Source organism: Siphateles boraxobius, unplaced genomic scaffold (genome assembly GCF_051911475.1).
Source record: "Siphateles boraxobius isolate OS27281-9 unplaced genomic scaffold, OSU_SipBor_1 12, whole genome shotgun sequence".
NCBI lineage: Eukaryota > Metazoa > Chordata > Actinopteri > Cypriniformes > Leuciscidae > Siphateles > Siphateles boraxobius.
Genome location: NW_027508722.1, coordinates 22,489,914 through 22,517,546, shown reverse-complemented (window position 1 = coordinate 22,517,546; position 27,633 = coordinate 22,489,914). Strand labels below are relative to the sequence as shown.

At 38.2% G+C, this 27,633-nt stretch overlaps 2 protein-coding genes across 2 annotated transcripts; one reads left to right on the top strand and one right to left on the bottom strand.

Annotated features, from left to right (window-relative positions):
* The first annotated feature begins 983 nt into the window (after positions 1-983).
* Positions 984-17,847, top strand: tmem145 (transmembrane protein 145). Its single transcript, XM_077212985.1, has 15 exons — positions 984-1,206; positions 5,555-5,629; positions 6,194-6,271; positions 6,692-6,778; positions 7,106-7,207; positions 9,466-9,550; positions 10,100-10,171; positions 10,396-10,464; positions 10,998-11,078; positions 11,830-11,908; positions 12,187-12,280; positions 13,676-13,848; positions 14,996-15,116; positions 15,200-15,385; positions 16,559-17,847. The coding sequence occupies exons 1-15, from the start codon at positions 1,111-1,113 to the stop codon at positions 16,802-16,804; spliced, it is 1,644 nt and encodes a 547-aa protein (XP_077069100.1). The 5' UTR covers positions 984-1,110; the 3' UTR covers positions 16,805-17,847.
* A 1,214-nt stretch (positions 17,848-19,061) lies between these two features.
* Positions 19,062-20,737, bottom strand: mrpl17 (mitochondrial ribosomal protein L17). Its single transcript, XM_077212932.1, has 3 exons — positions 20,344-20,737; positions 19,484-19,552; positions 19,062-19,401 (listed from the first exon to the last, which is right to left on the bottom strand). Exons 1-3 carry the CDS (start codon positions 20,515-20,517, stop codon positions 19,141-19,143), a joined length of 504 nt encoding a protein of 167 aa, XP_077069047.1. The 5' UTR covers positions 20,518-20,737; the 3' UTR covers positions 19,062-19,140.
* Positions 20,738-27,633: the final 6,896 nt, after the last annotated feature.

Genomic DNA, 27,633 nt, shown 5'->3' with positions numbered 1-27,633 from the left:
CCTCAGAGGCATGAGTCGTGTCATTGCATTTTACATCTGCTCTCATGACTTATAGTCAATATGTCACTGACTTAGACTTTTAATCAGTAGGTTGTTTCGTTGTTTTTTGAGCTCCTGCATGTCCTCTCGAAATCCACCAACGATGATGTTGCTCACTTTAAGTGCAGGCTCTAATGACCACTGCAGTATCGTTTGCGAGGGTGCTGATGTCTATTCTCTCCTCGTTTTCACTGGGATGTAAAATCCAAAGAGTGATCAACTGAGTGATACAAACTGCACTGTACGTCCCAGGCAAACTTTCTTGCATTCAGTCAGACATGATGTTTTCAGGACAATCTCAGCTAATAAGCACTTTATAGTTCAGTGTATATCAGCATCTGAAGTGGTGTGTGAGAGCTTTCAGGTGCCCTCACAGCCATTCAGGAACTGAGAGCTAGCTTCTTTATGATTATTTGTTACTATTAATAATAATATTATTATTATTATTAATAATAATAATAATTCTAATTGTTGTTATTATTATTATTTCCTCATGTAAAGACACCATAAGTGCAAACCTGTGTATTTGGAATGTACTGTATATGCATAGATGACATTTATTGTATAGAGAGACCATGATTATAATTATACTCTTTGGTTTGTTTGTTTTTTTGTCGACAGAGTATTTTTAGACTTGTGCCGACTGTAGGAATGTTAGGATGATAAATGAGTAGCAATTTTTTTGCAGTAGCCTATGTATTTTCCCTGTGTCGATTTATATGTGAATAAATAATTGTCTCTGCATCTCTGTGTTATCTTGTGACGGGATATAGAACGCAAATCTTGTCTAATAGTTATGTAAGAAAAGGGGTTAAAACGATTTTTTAAAAATACCCATAAGCTATAGCTATTTGTGTAATACTATGTCGCAATAAAATATCGGCAGCGCGCGTTTCACGCTTTCCTGGCAAAGCGCGTGCGACACTAGGCGCGCTCCCGGCGAAAATTCTGGGGGATACATGCATTTGAGGCGAATAACGTGTGCGCGCGTTTGGCAGCCTCACTAGGCAGATCTCCTGCTCACACAATATAGGAAGGAGAGCGCAGAAACGCTACGGTGGACAGGTGAAGATGGAGAAAGTATTAGGACTCGCCGTGGTATCCAGTATGTTATGTGTCGGCTCGGTTTTTGGGAAATATGTCAGAGGTATCGTTAACACAAAAGAGGTGAGTAGGCTATAATGTTTACATTTTATTACTATTGTGCTGGTAATGGTTCTGAGTTTCCCTGCGTTCTTCAGCTGCGCATCTCCTGACTGCTGTTATTAATGGGCTCTTATAGCAAGTGTGTGTTGTTGACGCCTCTGTATTTGCGCGCATCTGGAAGCTTGATGCTTTAATAGCCGGTGCCTTGCCAAGATCACCCGCCGATGCAAGCTTAATTCTTCAAGATACGAAAAACACATTTTAAACGGCGCATTGCCGACAACCAACTTACACCCTCCCATCCGCTTTTACAGGTGTGTGTCTGTCATTACTGCTAGATTGTATTTATCGCAGCTGATGTTTGTGTGCAAACTGATTTTAGGTTGCTTAGCTGAGCGGTGCTTATAAAGTGTCCGAGTGTGTGATGTGCATTTAATATGAGACATAATTCAAATAACAACTCTGCAAACGATCACGTGGAAATGAGGCTGAGACGAGTCATATTGCTGTTGAAGTGTGTTCATATTTGCCGTACGTCATTTTCTTAATTTTTAATTAATAGCTGTTGGGTGAATTATTTGATTGCAGTGTGCCTTGTGGGAAATACAAACACTGGCTATTATTATCAGATAAACACATGATGCAAAATGTAAATGTTGGCCTGAAGCAAACAGTGAGACTGAAAGTGCTTCAAAAAGTAATTGATTTCATGAACAAAAATGAATAAAATACGGAGAAATGAGGGAGCAATTACATTTATTTCCTTTCAAAACCCATAAAACTACTTAAAATGACTTTTTATTACTTAAAAGCTCATACACGTTTTTTACACAGTGTAAATAATACGGGCAAGTTAAATCATTAAATCATGATTAAGTAGGTTTTGCTGCTGCTGGTCATTTAACAACAACCTGTTCCTGCCTGTATCCAAGTGCTGATCCTGATGTTTTTGGTCTTTGCATGAGATGGTTAAACAGTCCATTAATCTCACTTCTGTTTATTTCCTTACAATGTCGTTCATTTACACTGCTATGCACACACTCGCACATAAATTACTGGAAAGCTTTATCACGGTAATGGGATAGTTCACACAAAAAATTTAATTCTTTCATTAATTACTCATTCTCATGTCGTTTCAAACCCAGAAGAATTTCGTTCATCTCCGGAACAAAAATGAAGATTATTTTAATGAAATCTGAGAGATTTACATCCTCCATTGACAGTCCATGCAACTACCACTTTGATGCTTCAAAAAGTTCATAAAGACATTGTAAAACTAATCTATACGAATTGAGCGGTTTAGTCCAACATTTTCTGAAGAGACACAATCGCTTTATATGATGAACAGATAAACTTTTATTCACATACATTCATCAACTCACGCATCAGTTGTAATAAATGGAAGCTCAGGCATGTTCGCTTGATGTGCGAGAACCAAAGAGGTTCATTCTCGTGGCTAAGCAGCACATTTAAGCTTCCGCAAGAACCAATGAGGTTTGTTCTTGCACATCAAGCAAGTACAATTGAACTTATGTCTATGTTTGCTAATCAATGTCGTTTTTGGGCGAATCCCTTTAAAGTTCTTTTGGTTGTGTAAGGCATTTGCCCCTTTAAATTAAAACATAATTTGAGAGAGAAAAATCAGCCCATTCCTTTTTTGTTTTTTTAGATATAATATCTATCACTGCTCTGCACTACACAACGGTGCAACACATAAAAACACTCACATGTGCGAACACACATATACACTAACACACACAAGACGTTGACCTGAGAGCCCCTGAGTCTTCTATGCAGTGGTAGTTACCCATAGGCAGTTAACATTACCTGTACAACTCTCTGGCCACACTCAATTCAGAGGAAGGATATATATATATATATATATATATGTGTGTATGTATGTATACGTGTTCCAGCCCAGCAAAGCTCCTTCCTCTGATTTGAGTGTGCCAGAGAGATGTACAGGTAATGTTAACTGCCTATGGGTAACTACTGCCACCGGCATATAAGACTCAGGGGCACTCAGGTCGACGTCTTGTGTGTGTTAGTTTATATGTGTGTCAGCACATGTGAGTGTATTTATGTGTTGCTCTGTTGTGTAACTAAAGTAATGAATCATTTAAAAGCCCAGTGGACCCGGGGTGACATGACTAGTTGATTGGTAATTAATTGTTAATGAGGCTTAGCGGTCGGACAGAGATCCGGAAAGACAGTGAGAGGTGAGGCCACCACTGATTCGGTGAAGTGACCGGATACTGCATCTGCGTATAGTGCTTGATTAATGTAGGGTCTGTGTGCCATGTCTCTCCTCCTCCCTTTGCCTGATTCAATGACTTTGTATTACAATGCAGTGTCTGTGGGGGATAAGACGGATGGCAGGGATTATTAGTGGCACTTTATGGCCTATTCTGCATCACAACACACACATTATGTTGTGCAGCCAGCCATTATACAAGTGTGAGTTTACATAAACTGATACACAATCATCTTAATCTTCTCAAACACAAGTTAAACTCAGTCAAAAGCATGAGTGGCATTATGTTAATCACACACAAAAGTTTGAACTCATCCATTGATTTCGTTTAAAGGGCAATCAAGGTTATGCTGCAGTATTAACAATGGAAGTGAATGGGGCAAATATTTGTGCTTAAATAATTGTTGTCACTGGAGCTTTAAAACTATTTAAATAATCAATTTTACAAATGATTTATGAAATTATTAATTAAACAATATTATTATACAATAATAGGGAACACTTTATTTTAGTTTCCTTGTTACATGTAATTATGCATTATTTACTATTACTACAGAAAGTACATGTAACTAACACTAAACCAACCCCTACTCCTACCCTATAGTATGTTGTTAATTATATTACTCATTGCTTAAATGTGTAATTACACTGTAACAAGGACACCTTAAAATGCAGTGTAACCCATCCATATTATTATTACTATTAAATTGTAAAAGCTACATAATAGTAACATTCGATAAAGCTTTACATAGAAAAGGTTGGTAAACAATTTTTACATCATGTTAACACATACTGTATTGTTCAGGTTTCGCAACTAGTGGCTATTTTAATATTTACATATTGGCACCGTTCACTTCCATTGCAAGTGCATCACTGTAATTCAGATTGTTTTTTAAATAAAACGAGGAATAAGTAAAAAATAATTTTTGTGGTCACCAACATTACAGCAAAAATTCTCTCAACTGAGCTTAACTTGTACTCAACCCTTTATATTGCACCACTGCATGAGGTACAGGAGAAGATTCTTCACATGCATGAATGCTACCGGCTTTGCAATCACATTGGAAACGTAACACATGGGAATGTGAACAAGGACAGAAAGAAAAATGATGTTGTGAAGTCTTTTGGTTTTAAAAACCAGGATTGGAGGACGGTTGTTCTTGCTATAAGGGGGTTTAGACAGAGTTGGGCCTTTACCGGTCTCTATAGTAGCTGCAAAGTGCAGTATGTGTCTGTTGCCATGACAATAAGTACTGAGATTTGTTTTAGTGAGGGCTTTTTTTTTTTGAGTGGGTGTTTGTTTAACTGTCTGACTGACCATAGGTGCTCTTTTACGTGCACTTCTGTTTTAGAGAGACACGGTGGTCTTTCAGAAGCACGGCCATGTGATGCCTGGATCTTAATGGTTGTTTGGGCTCAGTTCTGGGTCAGAGTCTTAGGGCTGCTGTCTGTATTGTCAAGGAAACCTGTTGTTATAGAAACCACCAACTGCAGACACTGAAGAGGAAGTTAATATGGACAAGGGGCTGAAAGCTAGAGCGCACTTAGTGCCATTTTACACTTCACTGACTGCCTGTGTGTCAGCGTAAGTTCGAGAGAGTGTGTGAGATGAAGCCCAACTGAAGTCTTGAACACTGCAGGAACTTCATTAACCCTTCAACTATTACCATATATTGTGATATGAAGCTCTTTAAACTGTTATCAGTGCATTCGATCAGACTTCTGTTAGATAAGCTTGAACTTGTGAATTTATGTGCTGTAAAGCTCAGGGCTTGGAAGCAGAAGAAGATTGCTGGTTTGATCCCTCAAGCTGTGACTGTGAGCCATCACTATGTGTTGTTGAGCAAGCTCGGGGAAAATATCCTTCTAATAAATGTACTTTAAGGTGCTTTGTCTGCTAAATGATGTCATGTCTAGATGGTGACGCCATTTTGTGAGCCACACAGGGTTCGCGTTTGCGTCTAGCAGGGGTACGATTTCTGCGGGACTCTGAATAAACAGTAGATAAATGTCACTATAGTGAATCCCATGAGACTCCTCCAAATGAGGGTTACAATCCAGACACTGCTGCTACATAACTACATGCTTATATTTACCCTCCCCTCTTCTCCACAGGACTGGGTTTTCCTCACAAGGTTTTGCTTCCTGACCGATTTTGGCCGATTGAACTTTAAGTTCCGATACCCCAAGGTAAGATTAAAGACCTAAATTGGAATTTTTACTCATGACTGATGTTGTACTGAATCTCCAATACTGTCACAAATGCATGATGCAGTGGAGAGAAAGTCTACACACTTCTATTAAAATCATCAATCATATAAGAACTTTTAGACCTTTCATGTAAAAATTACAAACTATGCAATGCCACTGAAACCATTTGACACATTTAAGATAAAAAAAAAGCTTATATGAAATAGTACACACCTGTTTTCACATATAGTGACTCTGATTAACTCCAAATAAATCTATGCTGTTCTTATAAGATTTTTCTGAAATAATTTTGGTTTTAATGCTACTTAACTTGGTTTCATGCGAATACTATCTACAAAAGAAAGGCTTCAGCAAAGAAGCCTAACCATTGAATTGTTTTCAGGCTGCAACTTTCTTCTTTCTGTATATGTCAGTCATTTAAACCCTTTTAAGTTTCTAGGTGGCATAAACAGTCCAAGTATTAATCTCTCTTCCTCTCTCTATCAATCTATCCATCTATCGTGTCTTCATGTCCCTCTCTCTATGTCTGTTGCTCACTGAAAGTCCCGATGCTGTCAGAACATATTGCTCTACTTTGATGAAAGCTCTCAGTGGCCAGCTGTGTACAAGAGGCCGGACAAGGTGAGACACACACTGACAGACTTTGTGTTTGTGTGTGTGAAAATATTGAATGAAATGACAAGACTGCATGTGTGTGCGTAAACAAACAGAGAGCCTAAGCCTGAATGTGTGTGTGTGATACACATCAGAAGTAGAAGTATATGAGAATTAAAGGGGAAATGTCAGCAGTGCTATGTGGATTAGCTGTCCAAATCCTGTCTCCAAAAAGACACTAGTGTTAGTGCATGTGCGTATTTAAACACAGCACATTTTCTCCCTCCCTGTGGAAGGATCTGTATTGCGGGACTCTATGATAAAGTGCTCGTAGGAAGTCCCTGCTCTTCATCAGTCATAATCTGCTACTTAGTACTTCAGCTCTTGATGTTGTTATAGGGTGTCTTAAATCCAACGTTTTAAATGGAGGGTTTATATGATCTACAGGATTGCTACCTGAAAGAGTCAGTACTGAGGCCTGAAAATAACCAAGTCATCAACCTGACCACCCACTACACCTGGTCTGGCTGTATGGTAAGACAAAAGTTCGTCTTACCTAGTCTGTGTGCACAACCAAAATTTGCGAAAATAATGTTTTTTAAACTGGTTTCCCAAACACACTGCCTGTTTGCCAATGGCTGAGCCAACTCAAACAAACATAATGCACGCATAAATTGATTTGTGTTTTCACATTTTTTATGTCTTAATTACAGTATGTCTCATTGTAAACTTGGATAGGAGAAAGAAAGAAATGAGACTCATCAAATTATAAGCATCCTCTGTTAAATCAGTGATGTACAATTATGCAGTGAAGCACTGCTTCTTATTGTAATCTTATGTCTTTATATCTGCCTCTGTCAGGTGGAAGGCGAAGGTAATGAAGAGATGCTGAGTTGTGTAGGAGGTCGAAGTTTTCGTTCTGTCAGAGAGAGATGGTGGTACATTGCGCTCAGCAAGTGTGGGGTGAGTGCTGATACAATAAACAGTATGTAGTGACTAAGAAAGTGCCTGAAACGGACTACCTTATGCGGAGAGGCATGATTAATGACTTCACAATGAATAAGTAATTATACCGAATAATACGTAAGACTGATTATGCAACAAGGGCAAAGCAATATTTTAAATGAACATATCAAAAAACATAATGGTTTGTCTGTGAAGCCAGTATGGCTAAAGTGGTATCCTGTGAATGGAAAGGAGAATGGTGTGAAATTGTCTGAACACAGATGGCTGTGTTGCTGTCTCTTTTTACTGCGAGATTCTGAAAAATCTGAACATTAAATTAACATACTATGTCATACATATTTTTCACCTTTTGAAAAATAAAAGCGAATTCAAAATGTTAATAAATACTATAAGTATATAAAAATGACTAAAATAACACTTCTTTTACAATCTGTTTATTTTAGTTTAATCATTTTTAACATTTATTTATTTTACATAAAGGTTCTAATAAAAAAATGAATTAGTAATTTTAGAAGGAATTATGGAAGGTATATTTGCTAAATGGAAACTACAAATGGAGTAGAATTATTTCTAAAGTTTTCACACACTTTCAGTTGAAGCCCCGCCCACATTTGATGCCATCTGAATACAGAAACGGATCATTTTGACATTGCAACAGCTACAGATTGACACAGGCTGTTACTACTAAAATATTAGCTTGAATAAAAATCATATGATAAAGCTACAATATTTGCTTTTTCTATAGGTTCCATTTTTATTATGAATATGAATTTACTGTATCTACTAATCCAAATTCACTGCTTCTATATATCGCATGTAAGAAACATGGCAAGTGTTTATTTGACCTGGTTTTAAGGAATGTGATTAAATGGATTTCTTGATAGATAAAGAGGCTTTGGCCCCGTTTCTACCTGGTATTAAGATGTGTTTTGGTCAATTGGATCACAAGAGGACGACACTAAATAGTAATACAGGTGTAAACGTGGTCTAAAAATGTTTAAATTTGTCCACCTTCAACTACTTCCAGAGGAAGTCCAAAACGCATTCGCCCGGATCGCTTTTGAAGTGCAAACGCTCGTGATTGAAATCGAATGCATTCAAACAGCCACAAAGACCACCTACTGTCCGCCTACTGACCTAATGTTTAAACATTACGGGAAGCGTGCTAGCCAGACGCGATTTGAATTTAGTCTGAAGACCCGTGTTTGGTTTAAAAACGAAGAACGTACCAAACAGTGTTCTTTCACCATTCCTGAACACTCGCAGTGTTCAGCGTGGTCTTTCAGCTATCAGAGCAGAAACAAAAGCTGATGCTCTCCATGTTTTTCCTTCGTCTCCTTTTGCGTTCGTATGTACATTTTGTGAGCTTGTTTCGTCCATTAGATAGAAAGATCTGAAAAAGCCCATACATTTACCTGGCCATAGACCCTCCCCTCAAAGAAATCAGGACAGAAGTGGTTGAAAGTGGACAAAAGAGACGGATTAAAGCACAGGGCCTCAGCTGGACTCTCTACTGGAGACAGTGAGTGATTCTTGTTGTAGCTGTTTAAAGTGATGCATATGTAGTTTTAGAGCGGTACACAATGTGAAGAGATTTAGCCAGATAAATGGGGCAAAATTTAAAGGGTTGTTTCATGGATGTAGGCAGGCTGAAGGACAAAATGCTAAATCCTGTTGGACTGAAGTAAAGCACCATCTCCGAGCAGCGAGCTCTCAGCTCAGTCCCTAAGGGAGCTTCTCTGTGCCTGCTGCCAATTTCTCTTCTCATCTCCCTCATACTTCCCTTCTGATTGGCCAGCCGAATACCACTGTACCTCGTAACTTCTGTTACAGTTTCTGGTTACTCATTTCATTCTTTCATGCTCATTCACTTTGTATTTAACAGTCTTTTGTCTGTCCCTCTCTAGCACTGTATTTTTGTCCCATTCTCTCTCGCCCCTCCATCTCTGGCCACATTGATTTGGTGATAGGGCAAGCTTCATATGCACCTCACCTTTTTGGATTCAGGGAAAGGGAATTGGTTTTTCCTGCCAAGGGAAATCAAAATTTTTCTCTTTTATTAAGCCAGGCTGAAATCCTCTCAACAACTAGAAACTGTGCTGGTTTGAAGTCTTTTATAGCCCAAAGATCTATTTTTGCACTCAGTGTTTATATGGTTTCTGCAGCTCCCCACTCACTTTTTTTTTCTCGGTTACACACCTCCTGCTTTTCCCTCCTCTGAATTCCCCTTTTTTCTCTTTTGCCATGAAACACAGGGAGATGGGCTGCAGCTGGAATATGAAATGACATTAACCAATGGACAGTCCTTCTGGACCGAGCATTTCTCTGCAGATGAATTTGGTGAGAGACAGCTGAAAGAGAGACAGATTTATTTTGCATTATGTGAAAGATTGGCTAGATACATAGATAGATAGATGGATAGATGGATGGATGGATGGATGGAATGAAAAACCATATAGATTTCTTGATAATAGGAATAATACCAGTTCAGTTGTCACTGAAATGTGATCTTAGATTTAGACTTAAAGGAATAGGATATTATTTACATATCATCTTTCCAAACCAGTGTCATTTTTCTTCTATAAGGAAAGTGCAAAACAGCACCATAATGTTAGTCCATACAATTTTGCACTATATTCCAAGTCTTCTGAAGTGATATGACATATTTGTGTAAGAAACAAATCATAAATTAAACATTTAATTCATAAATAATAATAATATGTTTTTTTGGAAAAGAGCAGTGTTAAAATTCTGCTAAACTTCTCCTTTTATGTCCCTGGTTTGAAATTTAGAGACATTAAAAATGAATTATTTGGTGAACTATCTCTTTTAGACATTCCTTATACTTGCACTGTGACTGAAAGCTATTCTTGTTTTGTTCTGTTTCAGGCATCCTGGAGACCGACATCACATTCTTGGTTATATTCGCCACTGTGTTTATGTTGTCTTGTTATTTTGCTTGTGAGTTTCCATGTCCTGGAGGTATAAAAGATCTCAAATGCATTGGTCTTAGTGCATATGTTTAAATTACATATACTTAAGTTAAATTAAAGGATATTCTTAGCCATCCTCCATCTTCCAGATAAAAAACTTTAAGATACTATTGTTTCTTCTATTTTTTTTAGTCCCTCTGTTTAAGTTATTAGTTTTCTCTGAATCTCTCTCCCTCTGTGTAATCCTTTAAGATCATTTAAAAGGAAGACAGCTGCTCCATACGACCTATAAGATGTTTATGATTGCGGCTGGAGTGGAGGGTGAGAAGGGCCTCTGAACACACTCATATAGATAAACACTAGCACACACGTTTTATGACACTGGGCTTTGCAACACTGGATGCATAACAATATCTCTTGTCATCCCTTGTTTCTTTTATCCTTATCTCCTCCCTACTTCCTCTGCGCTCACACTGCTGCTACTGTGACCTCTCTCTCTCTCTCTCTCTCTCTCTCTCTCTCTCTCTCTCTCTCTCTTTCTCTCTCTCTCTCTCTCTCTCTCTCTTTCTCTCTCTCTTTCTCTCTCTCTTTCTCTCTCTCTCTCTCTCTCTCTCTCTTTCTCTCTCTCTCTCTCTCTTTCTCTCTCTCTCTCTCTCTCTCTCTCTCTCTCTTTCTCTCTCTCTCTCTCTCTCTTTCTCTCTCTCTCTCTCTCTTTCTCTCTCTCTCTCTCTTTCTCTCTCTCTCTCTCTCTCTCTCTCTCTCTCTTTCTCTCTCTCTCTCTCTCTCTCTCTTTCTCTCTCTCTCTCTCTTATCTCTGGCATCCTTTCTTTCACTTTCTGATTCCTTCCTCTCAGTCTTAAGTCTGCTCTTCTTTTGCTTTTACTGGGGCCTTTATGCCAGGGATGGTGTCGGGAATGGAAGCCTCAAGATATTAGGTGAGAAAAGCACTGTATGTAAAGGAGGATACACATGCTCATCATCGCAAATTATACCATGGTCTGTCTGAATACTCGATTCTGATTGGCTGGAAAGTTTTCAATGAAACCATTTAATGCACAGGTAGTTCCAGGTCAGTTTAATCACCGTTCTATATTAATGTGCTGTTTAACTTTCCAATCCACTTTTTTGTTTTGTTTTGTTCTTGAAAAAGTGATGCGTAAAAAAAGGTTTGCAAAATTTGCTGTTTCCATCCAACTGGCCTTTTACCGATAAAAGAGTGTGTAATGACATCATACCTAAAAAACACATTGTCGCATAAGTTTTGTTGTACCGCTAAAATGATCAGCCCTCGAGCTGTTTCCACACATAATTTCATTGTCATTATGTCAACTAACTCTCATTAGAGTATTAGTAGGGATATTAAGCAGATAGTCTGCTAATATTCTAATTACTGGTAGTTGCAAAGTTGCTTATAGTTAGTAGAATGTCTAGTCATTTAAGTCTGTTTTAAGGAACATGGTTTTGCACAAATATTTGAACAAACCATGAATGACCAATTAAAATGAAGTATTCCAGATAAATAATGTGCTAAACAATATAACAATACAATATCTAAACAAAACATACTTGGTTTTAGCATGACACATTTGTGTGCGTGTGACTGGATTCATTCTTAAATGCTGACCTGATTATTAACCTACTTGTGGTCAACTGTGTAACTCTTCATGTCTCTCTCCCTCTCACCAGGGAAATTACTCTTTTCTGTGAGCTTCCTGATTTTCTTGCTCATGCTGATTCTCTTGGGGAAGGGATTCACAGTCACAAGGTAGGAGGCCTTACTTCTCACATAATGTGGGTAATGACGTACAAGGCTAATCATGCAAATGTGACCCAGAAGTCAAGACAATTTTGTATCCAAATTCCCATACTTTCAGAGTATGTACTGAATTAAATGATGAACGTACTTCTTAACTGTTGATGATGCGGATGTTCTTTATATGCAGGTGAGGTGATGCTATATCTGCCAATGGGTCTTTTGAGCCATGTTTTCAAAGAAAATGACATGCAGTAGTGATGTTTCTTTCTTTTTCTTTTTTGCTTCAGGGCAAGAATAAGTCACAGTGGCTCTGTGAAACTGTCCATTTATATGACAGTGTACACCATCACCTACATCATTCTCTTCATATATGAAGCAGAAGTAAGATCTGCTTGCCTTTATCTTTTTCTTTTGTCATATGCTGAGGCTGGGCAATATGCTGGATATTCATAATATACAGTAGACTACCGTTCAATAGTTTGGGGCCAGTACATTTTATTTAATTTTTTAAGAAATGTATTTTATTCATCAGGGATGCATTAAATTGACAAGTGACAGTAAAAACATTACGACGTTAAAAAAGATTTCTATTTCAAATAAATGTCATTCTATCTATTCATCAAAGACTCCTGAAAAAGTATCATGGTTTCCAAAAAATATTAAGCAGCACAACTGTGTTCAACATTTATAATAAGAAGAAATGTCTCTTGAGCAGCAAATCAGCATATTAGAATAATTTCTGAAGGATCTTGTGACACTGAAGACTGGAGTAATGATACTGAAAATTCAGCTTTGTAATCACAGGAATAAATTACATTTTAAAATATATTAAATTAGAAAACCGTTATTTTAAATAGTAATATGATATATATTATATAATGATATATGATATATAATGAGCATAAAACAAGTTATTTCAAGCCATTTAAAAAATACTATTGACCCCCAAACTTTTAACGGTAGAGTATTTCTGATGGTTTTGCTGGCAGTAAAATTAAGCAAAATTAAATAAAATTAATACAATTAATTTTAAATGTTTGTTCATTACTGGAAAAAAGCATGGTAAGCATGCCTTGTTTTTTATTGTATTTTAGTTTTTGCATTTAGTTTTTGGAATATAATTTAATTCAATGACTATTTAGTTCAAATGAATCATATAATTGGAAAATTTATAAAAAAAAATCATATACATTTTTAATATGTATATATCAAAATAAAATGTAGGCTAAAAAAAATGTAGGTTTATCAAGATATATTTTTGTAGGTACAGGCAAAGAATTTACTGTATATAACCATACCATAAATGTATTCAAAACGTCTATTAATTTCCATATTACCTAATGTGTAAAACACGTTATCTTTGAGCACTATCAACTGCAGTTTCTCATGCTGCACCCGAGAGCTACTCTGCTCTATACATAATGTAAAGCTGTGAGATGAAGTTACTCAGCACGAGCATGTCGTTCTGCTGTAGCGTGGTGTAATGAAACCCGGCAGATAGACAGATAAAGAGAGCCAGGGAAAGACAGGTTAGGAGAATGACCTAGATAAGCTCTTGCAGTATCATGGAAGAGCTCCTGTTGCATCCTCTGTCAGTGTCACTCTTTGCTCTAATGCAGCTTTAGATGTTTGGATTTGAGGAATGTTCCGGCACTTTCCACTTATGCAGCCTAACAGATTGTGCCATGGTTGGATTTAAAACCATCAGTCATACAGATGGGATGCCAAGGGGAGGTGATTTCCCTGTTCCCACTCTCACTGCATGTGTGTTTGTAGTTCTTTGATCCAGGCGAGGTGCTGTATGCTTATGACAGCCCTGCAGGGTACGGTCTAATGGGTCTGCAGCTGCTTGCGTACGTATGGTTCTGCTATGCTGTGCTCGTGTCCCTCAAACACTATCCTGAAAAACAACCTTTCTACATCCCCTTCTTCACTGCGTACACTCTGTGGTGAGTTCTGCAATAAAGATACCATAAATTAGAATAAAATAACATAAATTGTTACAAACATACCAACATTTGATATTGTTTAACCCAGTTTTCAGTGCAACGTCCAATGGCTTTAAAAATATTTTCACTCCCATTTTTACATGATTGGGAATTTACCCTATATATTTTCTAGATGTTATCGATCTTATTGCGAACGATTTATCTGTGCACCGTTTTATTTATTTATTATTTCATAATTTTCAGTCACAATTTGATCTTCAGGTGAAATAACAGACTTCTCTAGTCATGCTGAAATTACCCAGTCGTTTAGTTGCTTACTCTCTGTCCCTTTCTTACAATCGACTGCAATTTTGCATTCAGATTTGCCTCCGTCCAATCAACAACTGATAGATAGAACCAAGTTCCATCCTACAAATGTTTTTTTCCGATATGTTTCACTCTGATGTACGTCACAATATGGAAGCAAAGCTCTGTCACTACTTTCTTTTTGTCTAGTATGTTTTCATTACACGAAATACAGTTGAATTGACGACGGCCGAAAACATCAGCCTGATCTTGGTTTTAATGTGAACCCTTCCAATCAAAATATTTTGTTCAAGTCTTAGCTGTGTCCCAAAATACATACTATACACTGTTAACTATTATAATGCATTGTGTACTCAACCATCAAGTATATGAATATTATATGGTTATTTTGTTATCCAGCATTAGAGTCTGATAGCCCCTCCCCCTCTGCTATGTAAGGAAAGTGCGTGAAGTGTCCAACATTAAGTGCATCATCCGGGCATTTAAAGTGCACTTTTAATTTTTGGAATTTTCAGTATAAACACCCTACTCACACTATTGATGCTAAAAACTGCATAGAAAAGTGCACAAGTACGCAAATTGGGACGTGTAGCACTCCTAATAGCAAAAAAAAAATGCGTTTGAATAGTTTTGATGTCACCCGGTGGACATTTCACATGTAAATCACAGTAAAATATCATGAGTATACATATTCATGAGACCAGGCTGAAACTGTTTATCTCTCTTTTGACTCCAAAATCTAGTGGGTTATAATTCTCCTCTGCCTTTGTAAAGGCGTAGAAGAAGATTGACAGTAAAAAGCCGCTGTTCCTCTTTTCATCCATTACTTTTTCACCCATAGGTTTTTTGCTGTGCCAGTCATGGCTCTAATTGCCAACTTTGGCATCTCTCGCTGGGCCAGGGAAAAGATTGTGAACGGCATCCAACTTGGCATCCATCTCTATGCCCATATCGTCTTCCTGGTATGATGTTGTTTATTGCTTACTTTATTTAAGCGAATAATATGATAAAACACCCCTGGTTGTGACTAATCCTATCATTCTAGGCCATCACACGTCCGTCAGCAGCCAATAAGAACTTTCCTTACCACGTGCGGACGTCACAGATAGGAATTCTTCTCTCCAGTCCTAAAGGCAAGGGGGCAGAATGCTTCCCTCATCATGCTTATGGGAATAGCTCCTTCCTGGGAGACTCTCAGCCAAACTTCACAGAGCTCTTCTCCATCCACTCAGTGAGTATTGGATGTTGTAGATTATTTAAATATGAGTTGAATATAAATGGACTTATTTTGATGGTAATATAATCAGGCTGGGCAGCTTTTCAAATGATTAAGCTACACTCTTAAATGGGTCATGACGTGGATTTATTTATTCTCTTAATATGTTCCTAATAATAAATCTCAAAGTTTCTTTGCGAACTCTCCATTACATAACTGCTTCGTTTACAAAAGAAATGCTGTGACTGACTAAACATAATCCTCTGATGCAATCTGGCAAGGCATTCATATAAACCATCCACTTGTTTCTGATGCTACAGAGACACAAACGTGCTGTTCAAACTGGATGCGTCAAAGTGAACATTCTTTCACTCTTCCATTTGTCCTGTTGTTGACAGACAAGTGTGAAATTAAACACGCATCTGTATACTATATTCAGTGTAGACCGCAACAGTGATTTATAATGGGTTGTATTTGCTTTTGACGCGACTCAATGCTCGCATCCAGTGTAGGCAAATGTCAGCCAATAAGCAATTGAATGCCAGTTGGTGCGGGTCGTCTCGTCACGAATCTCATAATATTTAAACGAGCCATTTTTGGAGCTTGATTAAGTAAATGCTGTTTATAATCAGGAGGACATGTTAGTTCACCCAAAAATGAGTTAGTTCACCCAAAAATGAGTTAGTTCACCCAAAAATGAAAATTCTGTCATTACTCACCCTCACGTCGTTTCAAACCCATTAGACCTCCGTTTATCTTCAGAACTGAAATTAAGAAAACTCTTGGTTTTAATCCAAAATATCTTAATTTGTGTTCCAAACATGAACGAAGGTCTTACAGATTAGTAACTATTGACAGAATTTTCATTTTTGGGTGAACTAACCCTTTAAGCTATGAAACTTGCAGGATGTTTTATTGGTAAAAAGACCTCTTAAATGTCAAGAGATCAAGGCAAATTTCATTTCTCAAGTCAGGTAATTTTATTTCATTTCTCAAGTCAAGTAATTTTATTTATTTATTTAAATCTAAATAATTTTTTTCCACTATAAATAACCTTTTGTGTAATGGAAATGTTCCACGGGTTTTAAAGGTTCTTAATGGAACCATAAATGCCTATAAAGGACCTTTATGTTTAGGAGTGTTCAATCGTGCTATTTCTTATATTCCATGTCATGTTTCTCTATTTAGGACCCTGTTAAGACGATAGATGAGACGGTGGCTCGGAAGGGACAGGAAGTGCCAAGGAACAGCGAGCACAAGATCATCACCACAACGGCAGACCTGTCGTCTACATTCTCCCCTCTTCCTCCTCCAATACCACCACGCAGCTCTGCACACTCCCCCCCTCCTCCTAGATTAACGTCCCACTTCACAGAGTATTTTAGTATGCAAGGGGCCACCGGGATACGTTCCAATGCCTTGAGCGGGCCTTAGAAGGAACAGGCCATGCGGAAACAACTTTCAAACATCTATGAGGTGGAAAAGAGTTCAGAATTTCAATAGATTAGGTCAAGGCAAGCGTGAAAAAGTAAAGCCATTTTCAAAAAAAGTTACCAAACATCCATATCTTTGAATTTGTAAAGGGAAACGCAAACTGCAGAACGTCGAGAGAGAGTGGGGCATAACTTGCTCACAATGCTCCTAAAAAATAAGAAGCAATAAATATTTCAGTGAGATGATGTAGAGTCACTGGAGAGAGATAAAATACAGGCAGTACGAAAGAGTGACAGGAGACGACAACTATAGCTATTTCAAGCTTAATGTGACTTTAGGATAGCGATGTGTACAGTAACAGTACAGTGAGCTCTTGACATATTTCTTTTAGTGCTTTGTTCATTTCAAGTGTTGCCGTTAATGTGTATTTCCTTGCCATTTTGCCAAAGTATTCATCTCCCTCACTAATTTTTTTAAATGTTTTTTTTTATTTACTAATTTTTTCTCTGTGAAGTTGAGATAATTTAATAATTATATATTTTTATTCACATTGAATACGGTTAGAGACTTTGCAAACTGATGTTAAACTGCAATGGCAAGTTAACTGGAACAAGTAGGCAGTATTTGTATACCATGCATGTTTGTGCTTTGTCTACATTCTGATATATTCAATGTAATTTTGGGTGTGCCTAGTTTTTACAACTAGCAGTCTTCATTTTGTAAGCAGTACGCACTGTTTATAGCTACAGTATGTAGAGAATATTTAACTCAAGCGGACGATGACAGCCTCATCTTTATCCTGTCTTTCTGTATTGTTCGTTCCATAATAGCAGATAATACAGTGCCGGGGTTTGTGGAGTTCAGATTCAATTCCAGCTAACTTTGTTATACATTTGTACATGTAATAACACTCGCAGCGGTCATGAAGTGGATACTTATATTCTGTCTGTGAGTAGAAAGTAGAGTCATTCAGTCCACTGGGGTTGTGGCGAGGTTTGTTTACTTGAGTGTCTGATGAAAATATAGCTCTACTCTTACAGAAACACTTTGTATTGACTGCATGGAGCACTTTACTGTTTTTAAACACTTATTCCATCACCATCAGAGACCCTTGAAAATGCAATCATAATGCAATAGAGTGAATGACAAATGTACAGGTAAAATGTGAAGGTTTTATCTGTAAAATGCCCATTATCACTGCTGTGTTTGTTTTATTTTAAAAGAAAAACAAGCGATGGGTCGTATTTGTTATATATATATATATATATATATATAACATATCCTATATAATCTCCATCTGAAATTGACCCGTTTTAAATGTAAGCCTATAAGTTATGTACATAATGACATATTTATATTCAAAATTGTTTTTTTTAAGAGATGAACCATACTTGAAAAATCATTAAAGCTAGGTTTGTGTGATTTTTTTTTTTTTCATATTAACAGACGTATATGGGCCTGAAATGCTTGATTTGCAACTTGGTTTGTCAGGAAGCCACTAGAAAAGGTTATTCTTAAAGGCTTTGCCATGATTTTTTCCCAAGAGAGAACACAATTTTTGAATATATGATAGATAATAGCACATTACATTCAGGAGCACAGAAAGATTCAGTTAAGCACATTTCTGTTGCACTGTTCATACTGAATGCATTTTAATAGTGTCAAATGACTTGGCAGTGTATACCCTTTTTGCCAAATTAAAATGGTCTGTTTTACTACAATGGCTTGTTTGGTTCTTTTTGCAGTTAGATTAGCAATAAATGTAGCTAATTGTAAACCTACTTCTCTAAAGTACAAACAACTCCCTAACAAATTATTGTCATGGGCTTGAAAATCAGTTTAAAACCATAGTCTCAAATCCCTTCATTCATCAAAGTGAATCCTAGATTTTACAATATTTATAATCAAAATTTGACCCATTTTTATATCCGAGCGTGCTGATCCATATTGGGATGCAAGAAAATAAAAGCAGGGGATTGCACCCAAACAAAGATAAGTACTTAAGAACGAACAGATTCATACAAAATATATTTCTAATATCTATATATATCTATGTATACTTCCATTCGCTTGTCACACCACAGGTTCATCTGGAGTTAATTAGTAAAGACAAAATGCTCGTCTTACACAGATATACTGTATTCATTTTGATTTTAAAATACTGATTCAAAAAAACAGTCATGGGCATGTTAGATCATCAACCATACACACACACACACACACACACACACACACACACACACACACACACACAATATTGAGAACAAAAAAAGATATTTTAATTAAATGTATACTGGTTTATGACGTGAAATATAATGTACAAATACAGTGCAAGATTAGAAGTCCTTTTTCTCAGCGACCATTTGAGCTTTTTCTTCTCGGTATCCTTTCAGAAGTTGGTTTACCAAGCTCAGTTCACGGACACGTTTCACGGGGAACAGGGGAGGGAAAGGGTTGCCTTTGTACTCCAGGACAGCCATGGCTGCGTGGTCCAGATTCTCTCTGTTAGGAATGCGGGCCATGCGCGTATATCCACCCGTCTGATTCTCAAATCTTACCGCCAGAACTTTGAAGAGTTTGGGGATCAAATCTTTTTCCTGAATGAAAAAATATAAATCGATGTAGATGTCCTTTACTCAGAAACACTGTTAGAACTTTAAGCAATGACTGAAAACTTACCGTTAGCCAGAAATCAGCCATTTTCATTGACTTTTCATTAGTTTCTCCCTTTTTTGCATAATCAATAATCTAAAACAAGAACAACACAAAAGTTAAAAAAATATATATTAAAGAGTCAAAATAGAAACAAAGTAATTCAAAAACAATAATCATTTTAAATAATATATTAAAATGGATGTAAACAGTTTAATTGGTGAAACCGCAAAACTCTTTAAAGGGATAGTTCACACAAAAATGAAATGTCTGTCATCATTTAGTCACCCTCAAGTTGTTCACAAACTACGAATTTTTCTTCTTCTGCTGAACACAAGATATTTTGAAGAATGTCAGTAACCAAACAGGTGATGGGTCCCATTGACATCCATAGTATTTTTGTTTTTCTTTCAATGTTTTTTTTCATCAACTGTTTGTTTGGTTGAACACATATTCTTCAAAATATCAACTTTTGCAGGAGAAAGAAATTCAGACAGGTTTGGAACTTGAGGGTGAGTAGCCTAAATGATGACATTTGACAAATTATGAATTTTAATCTATCCTTTAAACTACTTTAATCAGAATTTCACTGTTTGGACATTTTAGCTTAACGTTAACCTATATATATATATATATATATATATATATATATATATTAAATATAAAGTGTATATATATATATACGCTTTATATTTAATATATACATTAATATATTACGATTTTTACATCACGATCAAATCCTTATTCTGTCAAAATATTTTTCAGAAGTCCAAGATGAAACAAAGTTAGACGCCGTTTTATTGTTTTCAATTTATTTAAATATTTATTTATTTTTAGTCTATATGATAAATGTAGGTAATGAAAACTTGTAGCCTGCTTGTACTTGCCTTTTCAGCGTAAAAGCTAACTTCATCGGCTCGGGCTCTTGTTGTCTCTATTCTCTCGTGTCGAACCAGACCAGTGAGTATGTTCCGAAGGATGTTGATTCTGGACTCAGGTCCGAGTCCCATCCGACGAGCCACTCGGCCATGGGAAATCAAAGCCCGCAGGGTGAGTCGCATTTCAAGAAGCGATGAAGGACACTACTTCAGAAAAGAAATCCCTTTTGTTACACAACGTAAATATACTGCAAAAGTAAAAAGAACTCAGCCGAGCACTGCTGTGATCAGCAACTGCACCCACCGTATATAAACAAGAGCAATTATTTAAACTAGAGTATAAGGTTGTACGTTCTGCAACAACAATACATGTGAGATGGTACGTCGATTATGAGTCCGGAATGAAAAACAAGACTTGAGTAAGGTTCCGCATGCCCGTTTTGACAAGCGGTTACATCAAACACTAAATAAGATTAAAATGTACCCCTTAAAAGCTTTATGTCAGTTTTTCTTATCATATTTTAAGTAGATCTGAGATAATTACATTTTATCATTTATTCAGAAAATATTTAGCCTAAGCTTAAAGTTCTCCTCTGAATGTCTGATGCCCATATGCATGCATATGAACTCCTCCAAAAGGCTCCTCTTACAAAAGGCCCAATAATAAAAGTAAAGTAGAAAAGGCACCCCTTAGAAGAAAAAGCAAAGCTTAAGTCTTAAAGTTTAATTCTGTCATAAAAAACATTTTTTTAAACAAACCTTTATCTGATTGTGTTTAGGATGCAGACTCGTCATGCAAGAAAACTTACACCAAAATATTCCATATACAGCATTGTAGGCTACAACCATTATCTTCAGCCATAAATTGTAGAAAATAGAAATCATATATGTTGTTACAATGTAGTCCTTTGGCTTAGTGTGCAGCTTCTTTTTAACATTTAATCAGCTCAGAGACAGGAGATGAAAATGGTCTATTTTGGTTTAAAGTGCACATTTATATAACATTAGTGTTAATTAATGTGTGTTGTCCAGGATATATAAACAAAAGCACAGTTTATATTTTATTTTTTACTATGCATTCAAATGAAAATGTACCAAAACAATATAACATATATATTAAATATTTAAAACATTACAAAAATGTATGAATATGCTGCATAAATGGCATATTTTCTTTAAGCTGCCTGGTTCCAACTGCTGGTCCTTGACTTTGATTGCCAAGCGGTGCATTTTTTGTGGAGGTGACTGGTCCACACCTGCATTGTCCTGTTGAAAGAACAGACATATCATATCACGCTGACCAGGTTTAATGGGTGGTTCTTAGAGAAAATCTTAATACACGTTTCCTTCCACAATTTCAATATTAGGGTTCTATAAACTGAAAAGAATATGATACTAGTCATATATTAAATTATTAAGTGTTTACATTTTTAAATCTGAAAAAAGGAGGGAACTTACCAATGCTCTCTTCCGGTTCAGCTGGGACCTGGGCTGAAGGCTGCTCTGGTCCAGGTGTGAAGTGCTTATCGGATTCGGGCTCCTCAGTTTAGAATTTAAATGCACCTTCTTTTCAATTTCCACACATATTTTATTTTGGGGAGGTGGCTGACACACACCTACATTGCCCTGTTGGAGAAACAAATATAATCATGTTGGGCAGATTTAATGAGTGCTTGTTAGGCTAAATCTAAACATATATCTTTCTATAGTTTTGAAATACTATATAAAAGGATTTGAATAGAGGACCTAGAAAACATAGAAACATATTTGAAGTCAATGTTTTTGTTTTTGTTTTTTAAGAAATCTGAAAATAAGTAAAAACAAGAGATGGAAGGGACTTACAGATTCTTCGTTGCTCCACCGACACAGCCTATTACTCTGACTGGGCTTGGGTGGTCCAGGATGGGACTGTGCAAAGGGACTTGGTTTCTGCTGCCATAGATGGCTAGGGATCATGTATTTCCCTTGATTTATGGTTCTGCCGGGCACTGCTGCTCCCTTTGGGTTCCCCTGTAGGAATGGGGACAAGTTCACGGGCACAGGTGCATCTTGTGGAGCCCTGGAGGCCTTGAGTGCTTTCTGTTGAAACCCGGATGCTCCCTGTGGGTAACAAGGTGGAACAAGTGCACTCTCTGAGGTCTTAGGAGACACAGAAATTCCCTTTGGGATATTCTGCTGTCCCTGCTGCTCCCTCTGCTTCTGCCTCTGCTGCTTAGGGATCCTGGGGCTTTCTCCCAGTTTTGGGGAATCTGCAGGTACAAGGGATCTCTGTGAGGTCCCCGAATGCACAAGCGCACCTTTTGGGATCCTTGGGGGCATATCTTCTATCTTCGGAGCCCTAGAGGGCACTGCCGCTTCCTGTGGATTCCTGGCATGCTCAGCCGCTCCCACTGGGGTCCTGTCAGGTAAAGGTCTATTGGCTTGGGGCTTCTGCTGCAGCAGCTCCTTCCTCAGTTGCTCAGATATCAGATTTCTCTTCTCTGGAACCTTGTCAGGGACAGGTGATCCCTGTGCCCAACAGACAGACTTCTGCTGCAGCATCTTTTGCTTCAGTGGCTCCAGGATCTTTAGTTTTCCCCCTTTTGCATTTTTTTCAGGCACGGGTGCTCCCTGAAGAGAAGAAGCTTGAGGCCTCTGCTGCAGCAGCTCCCCTCTCAGAGGCTCAGGGATCTTTAGCTTTGGCCTCTTTAATATGTTGTCAGGCAGTGTTCCCTGAAGAGAAGCTTGAGGCTTCAGCTGCAGTAGCTCTTGTCTCAGTGGCTCAGGGACCTCTAGTTTTTCCGTCTTTGAGGTCATGTCAGGAATGGGTGCTCCTTGAGTAGAAGAATTCTGAGGCCTCTGCTGCAGCGGCTCCACTTTCAGAGGCTTTGGGGCAGCCACAGGTACTCTCTGTGGAGACCCAGTGGGCACAGGTGCTTTCTGTGGGGACTCAAAAGCCACTGGTGCTTCCTGTGGCTTTTTCTGCCTCCACTTTCTCTGCTCTTCCGTGGTTTTTAGTGTTGCATCTGAGTTTAGGTCCTTCTCAGATGCATCAGTGAAGAACAAGGCTGAGGTGAGGCTCCCCTTCTTAGAACTGGCATGCACAGCTGCTCCCTGTTGGGACTTGGTGGGCTCAGGTGCTCCCTGTGTAGACCTGGCAGGCATGGGTGCTCCCTTAGGAGAAGAAGCTTGAGGCCTCTGCTGCAGCAGCTCCCCTCTCAGAGGCTCAGGGATCTTTAGCTTTGGCTTCTTTGATATGTTGTCAGGCAGTGTTCCCTGAAGAGAAGGAGCTTGAGGCTTCTGCAGCCGCTCCTGCCTAAGAGTCTCAGGGATATTTAGCTTTCGTCTATCTGGGACCTTTTCTGGCATGGGTGCTCCACTTGGGGAACATGCAAGCACCTTTGGGGCAGGCACAGGTGGTATCTGTAGAGACTTGGGCACAGGTGCTCCCTGTGGAGACCCATTGGGCACAGGTGCTTTCTGTGGGGACTCAACAGCCACTGGGGCTTCCTGTGGCTTTTTCTTCCTCCACTTTCTCTGCTGTTCCATGGGTTTTAGTGTTGCATCTGAGTTCAGGTCCTTCTCAGATGCATCACTGAAGAACAAGGCTGAGGTGAGGCTCCCCTTCTTAGAACTGGCATGCACAGCTGCTCCCTGTTGGGACTTGGTGGGCACAGGTGCTCCCTGTGTAGACCTGGCAGGCATGGGTGCTCCCTGAGGAGAAGAAGCTTGAGGCCTCTGCTGCAGCAGCTCCCCTCTCAGAGGCTCGGGGATCTTTAGCTTTGGCCTCTTTGATATGTTGTCAGGCAGTGTTCCCTGAAGAGAAGGAGCTTGAGGCTTCTGCTGCTGCTGAAGCCGCTCCTGCCTAAGAGTCTCAGGGATATTTAGCTTTCGTCTATCTGGAACCTTTTCTAGCATGGGTGCTCCAGGTGGGGAACATGCGCGCACCTTTGAGGCAGGCACAGTTGATATCTGTAGAGACTTGGGCACAGGTGCTCCCTGTGGAGACCTCTGCTGCAGCAGGTCTCGTCTCGGAGGCTCAGGGATCTTTAGCTTTGGCCTCCTTGATATGTTGTCAGGCAGTGTTCCCTGAAGAGAAGGAGCATGAGACTTCTGATGCTGCAGCCGCTCCTGCCTAAGAGGGTCAGGGATATTTAGCTTTCGTCTATCTCGGACATTTTCTGGCATGAGTACTCGATGTGAGGAACATGCGAGCACCTTTGGGGCAGGCACAGGTGGTCTCTGTAAAGACTTGGGCACAGGTGCTCCCTGTGAAAACCCAGTAGGCACAAGTGCTCCCTGTGTGGACTCGGCAGCCAATGGTGCCTCCTGTGGCTTTTTCTGCCTCCAATTTCTCTGCTGTTCTGTGGATCTCAGTGTTTTATCTGAGTTCAGTGCCTTCTCAGATTTATCCTTGAAGGACAGGGATGAAGTGAGGCTTGACTTCTTAGAACTGGAATGCACAGGTGATTCCTGTTGGGACCTGGTTGGCACAGGTGCTCCCTGTGTCTTGTTCTGCCTCCACTGCTTGGTGGACTTCAGGGATGTGCGGCATGGAGTTTCTCCTGCCTCCAGCGTTCCCCACCACAGCCCTGAGGTGAGGTCCCCATACTCAGGCTCCTCAGAGATGGGACTTGAAACCTCCATTATTGCCCACCATTCCCCTGCGGCAAGGGCCTTGGTGAGCTCACCTGAGAGTTCAGGACATAAGGACTGCTCTGCACTTTCAGGAAAATCGATGGGAAAGTTTGACATACTCATATTGATTTTGGATTTGATGATGATCTAAAGAACTGAACAATACTGCCTTTGTGCAATCTATAGGCTATCAATCTCTATCTGTAAAACACTGTGAAAGACAGAGAAATGGAAGAGATGAGTTGAGCAAACACATACGAACCTGGAAGCTGATTGTCTTAGTTATCAAAATACTCGAAAAAATAATTTTTCTACAGTGTATGCCCATGGCTGTCAATCAGAAGAGGCGAGGGAGTCAAATCCAAGAGCCTCCTTAAAATCTATTCAAAATGAACAATTAAGCTGAAAAAGTTAAGTTATTTTTTTTTATCAATTTAACTAATGTGTACAACTAAGATGCATTTAATGCATGTATATACATACATTATATGCATCTTAGTTGTCCACATTATATATATATATATATATATATATATATATATATATATATATATATATATAATTATAGGCTATATATAAATTATATATATATAAATAGTTAAATTTTCCAAATTTATTGTATGTCATTATGTCAGTATCAGTATGCCTATTTGCTTTCTACCATGCACAAATAAAAATGTCACTGAGCGTTTGCTGTTTAATTGTAACAATGAGCACTCAAACACACAAAACCAACAATTACTAAAAACACACACAAAAACTGATTTTGGCACTTTGCACTTGTATATACAATTTCTATCATGCCTGGTAGTCAAGGCACATTTTATTTACTGCACGAACAGAAGAGGATGACGGCAATAAAGGCTCCATTTAACAAACCAATGAGAATAAATATTCAAATGGACATTTGTCTGTCCAAAATGGCCATTAAAGGCATAAGGAGGCTAAATGAAAAGTACCTCATTTTGCATATGTAGCCTAATCAGTTACAGTTAGAGATACAGAGATCACCATTAAGGCAAATCAGCTTTCATTATATAATTTGTCATCAGATCTGCTATTGGTTGGTCAAACAATATAAAGGATCTCAAAGCAAGAGAGATTGAAAAGGAGTGGTAGAGTTACTCGCAAAGACAAGATAACGTCTATGGAGCTATCCATGTACGGATAATTGTTTAAAATGGTAATATCTGTATTTGTTTATTTCATGTGTTGTGTTGATTAAGAGAATAATGTGTCATTAATTATCAAGAAAATAGGAGGATATCATCTGTGTATGGGAGCATATCAACAAATAGCTAACGTTATATTAAAAACATCAAACCCAATACAGCCTCCCCAAAATTTTGCACACAAATTATATCATGCCTATTCATTTATCTGCAATAACACTCCATTGTTTAAGTAGATTCTAATCTAAGTAGCCTAATGCAATTATGTATTAAAATTCAAATCTCCAAACCCTGAATACAAAAACATAGCCTACTCACGATCACTCGCCGACTCGCTACAAAATGCAAGATACCTCTGCACTCACTGTTCTCAACGAACGTTCTATGACATCACAATGGAGCACGGCGCTCAATGAACTCTAGTGTTTGTGAGTGACGGGAAATCTATCCTGTTTCGTTAGATTAAAACTGTATATGCAATCCAAATACAAAGCATGTTTAATTTATGATTGTTCATAAACATATCTGTTTAACCCTTGTTCTGAAGTTTATTACAATTTTTTTTCTTTTCAGGTGCATGTGGTAGAATAATTCTCAAAATTAACAGCTTCTTATTTTTAAGTATTTTTTCCCCCTTTGATAAGTTGCATAATTATTATCTCTGCAGTTTTCAAATGTATTTCTGTGGTTTGCATGTGTTTATGCTTTAAGAGATTTTTTCAGACTGATTTATGATTAGGCTATTGCCGTTTTCATCTTATAAATGCTTGTTGCAAATATGTTGGGTTGTATAATAAGCATTGCTTTAAATTAATACAATATATAATTGTAGCTGGAGAAAGATGTGTGTGTGTGACGCAACGGTGAAGGAACATCGCTTGACGTGTAGCCATACTATGTAATGTTAACGATTGGTGCTGAGCACTGGTTAGCAAATGTGCCGCGATTAGTGTGCACTCTGGTGATGCGGAGATATAATACAGACTAGTATGTAGTGTTATTGTATGTGTTTCATGTTATCCTTTATTCATTAATTCTTTGTTATCAGTTTATTTCGTGCTGATTCACTGATAGTGTGTGAGTGTATGACGTCATGTAGTCGAGTGAACTTGTATGGCATGAATGAAATTTGAGAGTTGAGTGGCAAACCTTCCTCAAACACCTTTCTGAGCAAATATAATTTAAATTTAGCCTATTATTTAATCAAGTTGGATTGCCTACATTTAAACTGGTAATGGTAAAAAGTCCTCAGTAAATGAGAAAGACCGGTGCGTAAGACCCCACAAATTACTTAAGGCCCCGCCTCCATCTCGTGTCAATTAATGTGTACAACATCCATGACAAAATGAAGCGAAACTATCCTTCTGGTCACGAAAAGATGAAGAAGAAAAAACCCATGAGAGTGAATTGCGGGAACAACAATCAGGTAAACTTGTGTTCTCTCCTCTCTAAGTTTGATGTCAGCAAAGTTTGATGTTTTTCGGTCTTGCTAACCTAGCTGGGCAGGCAG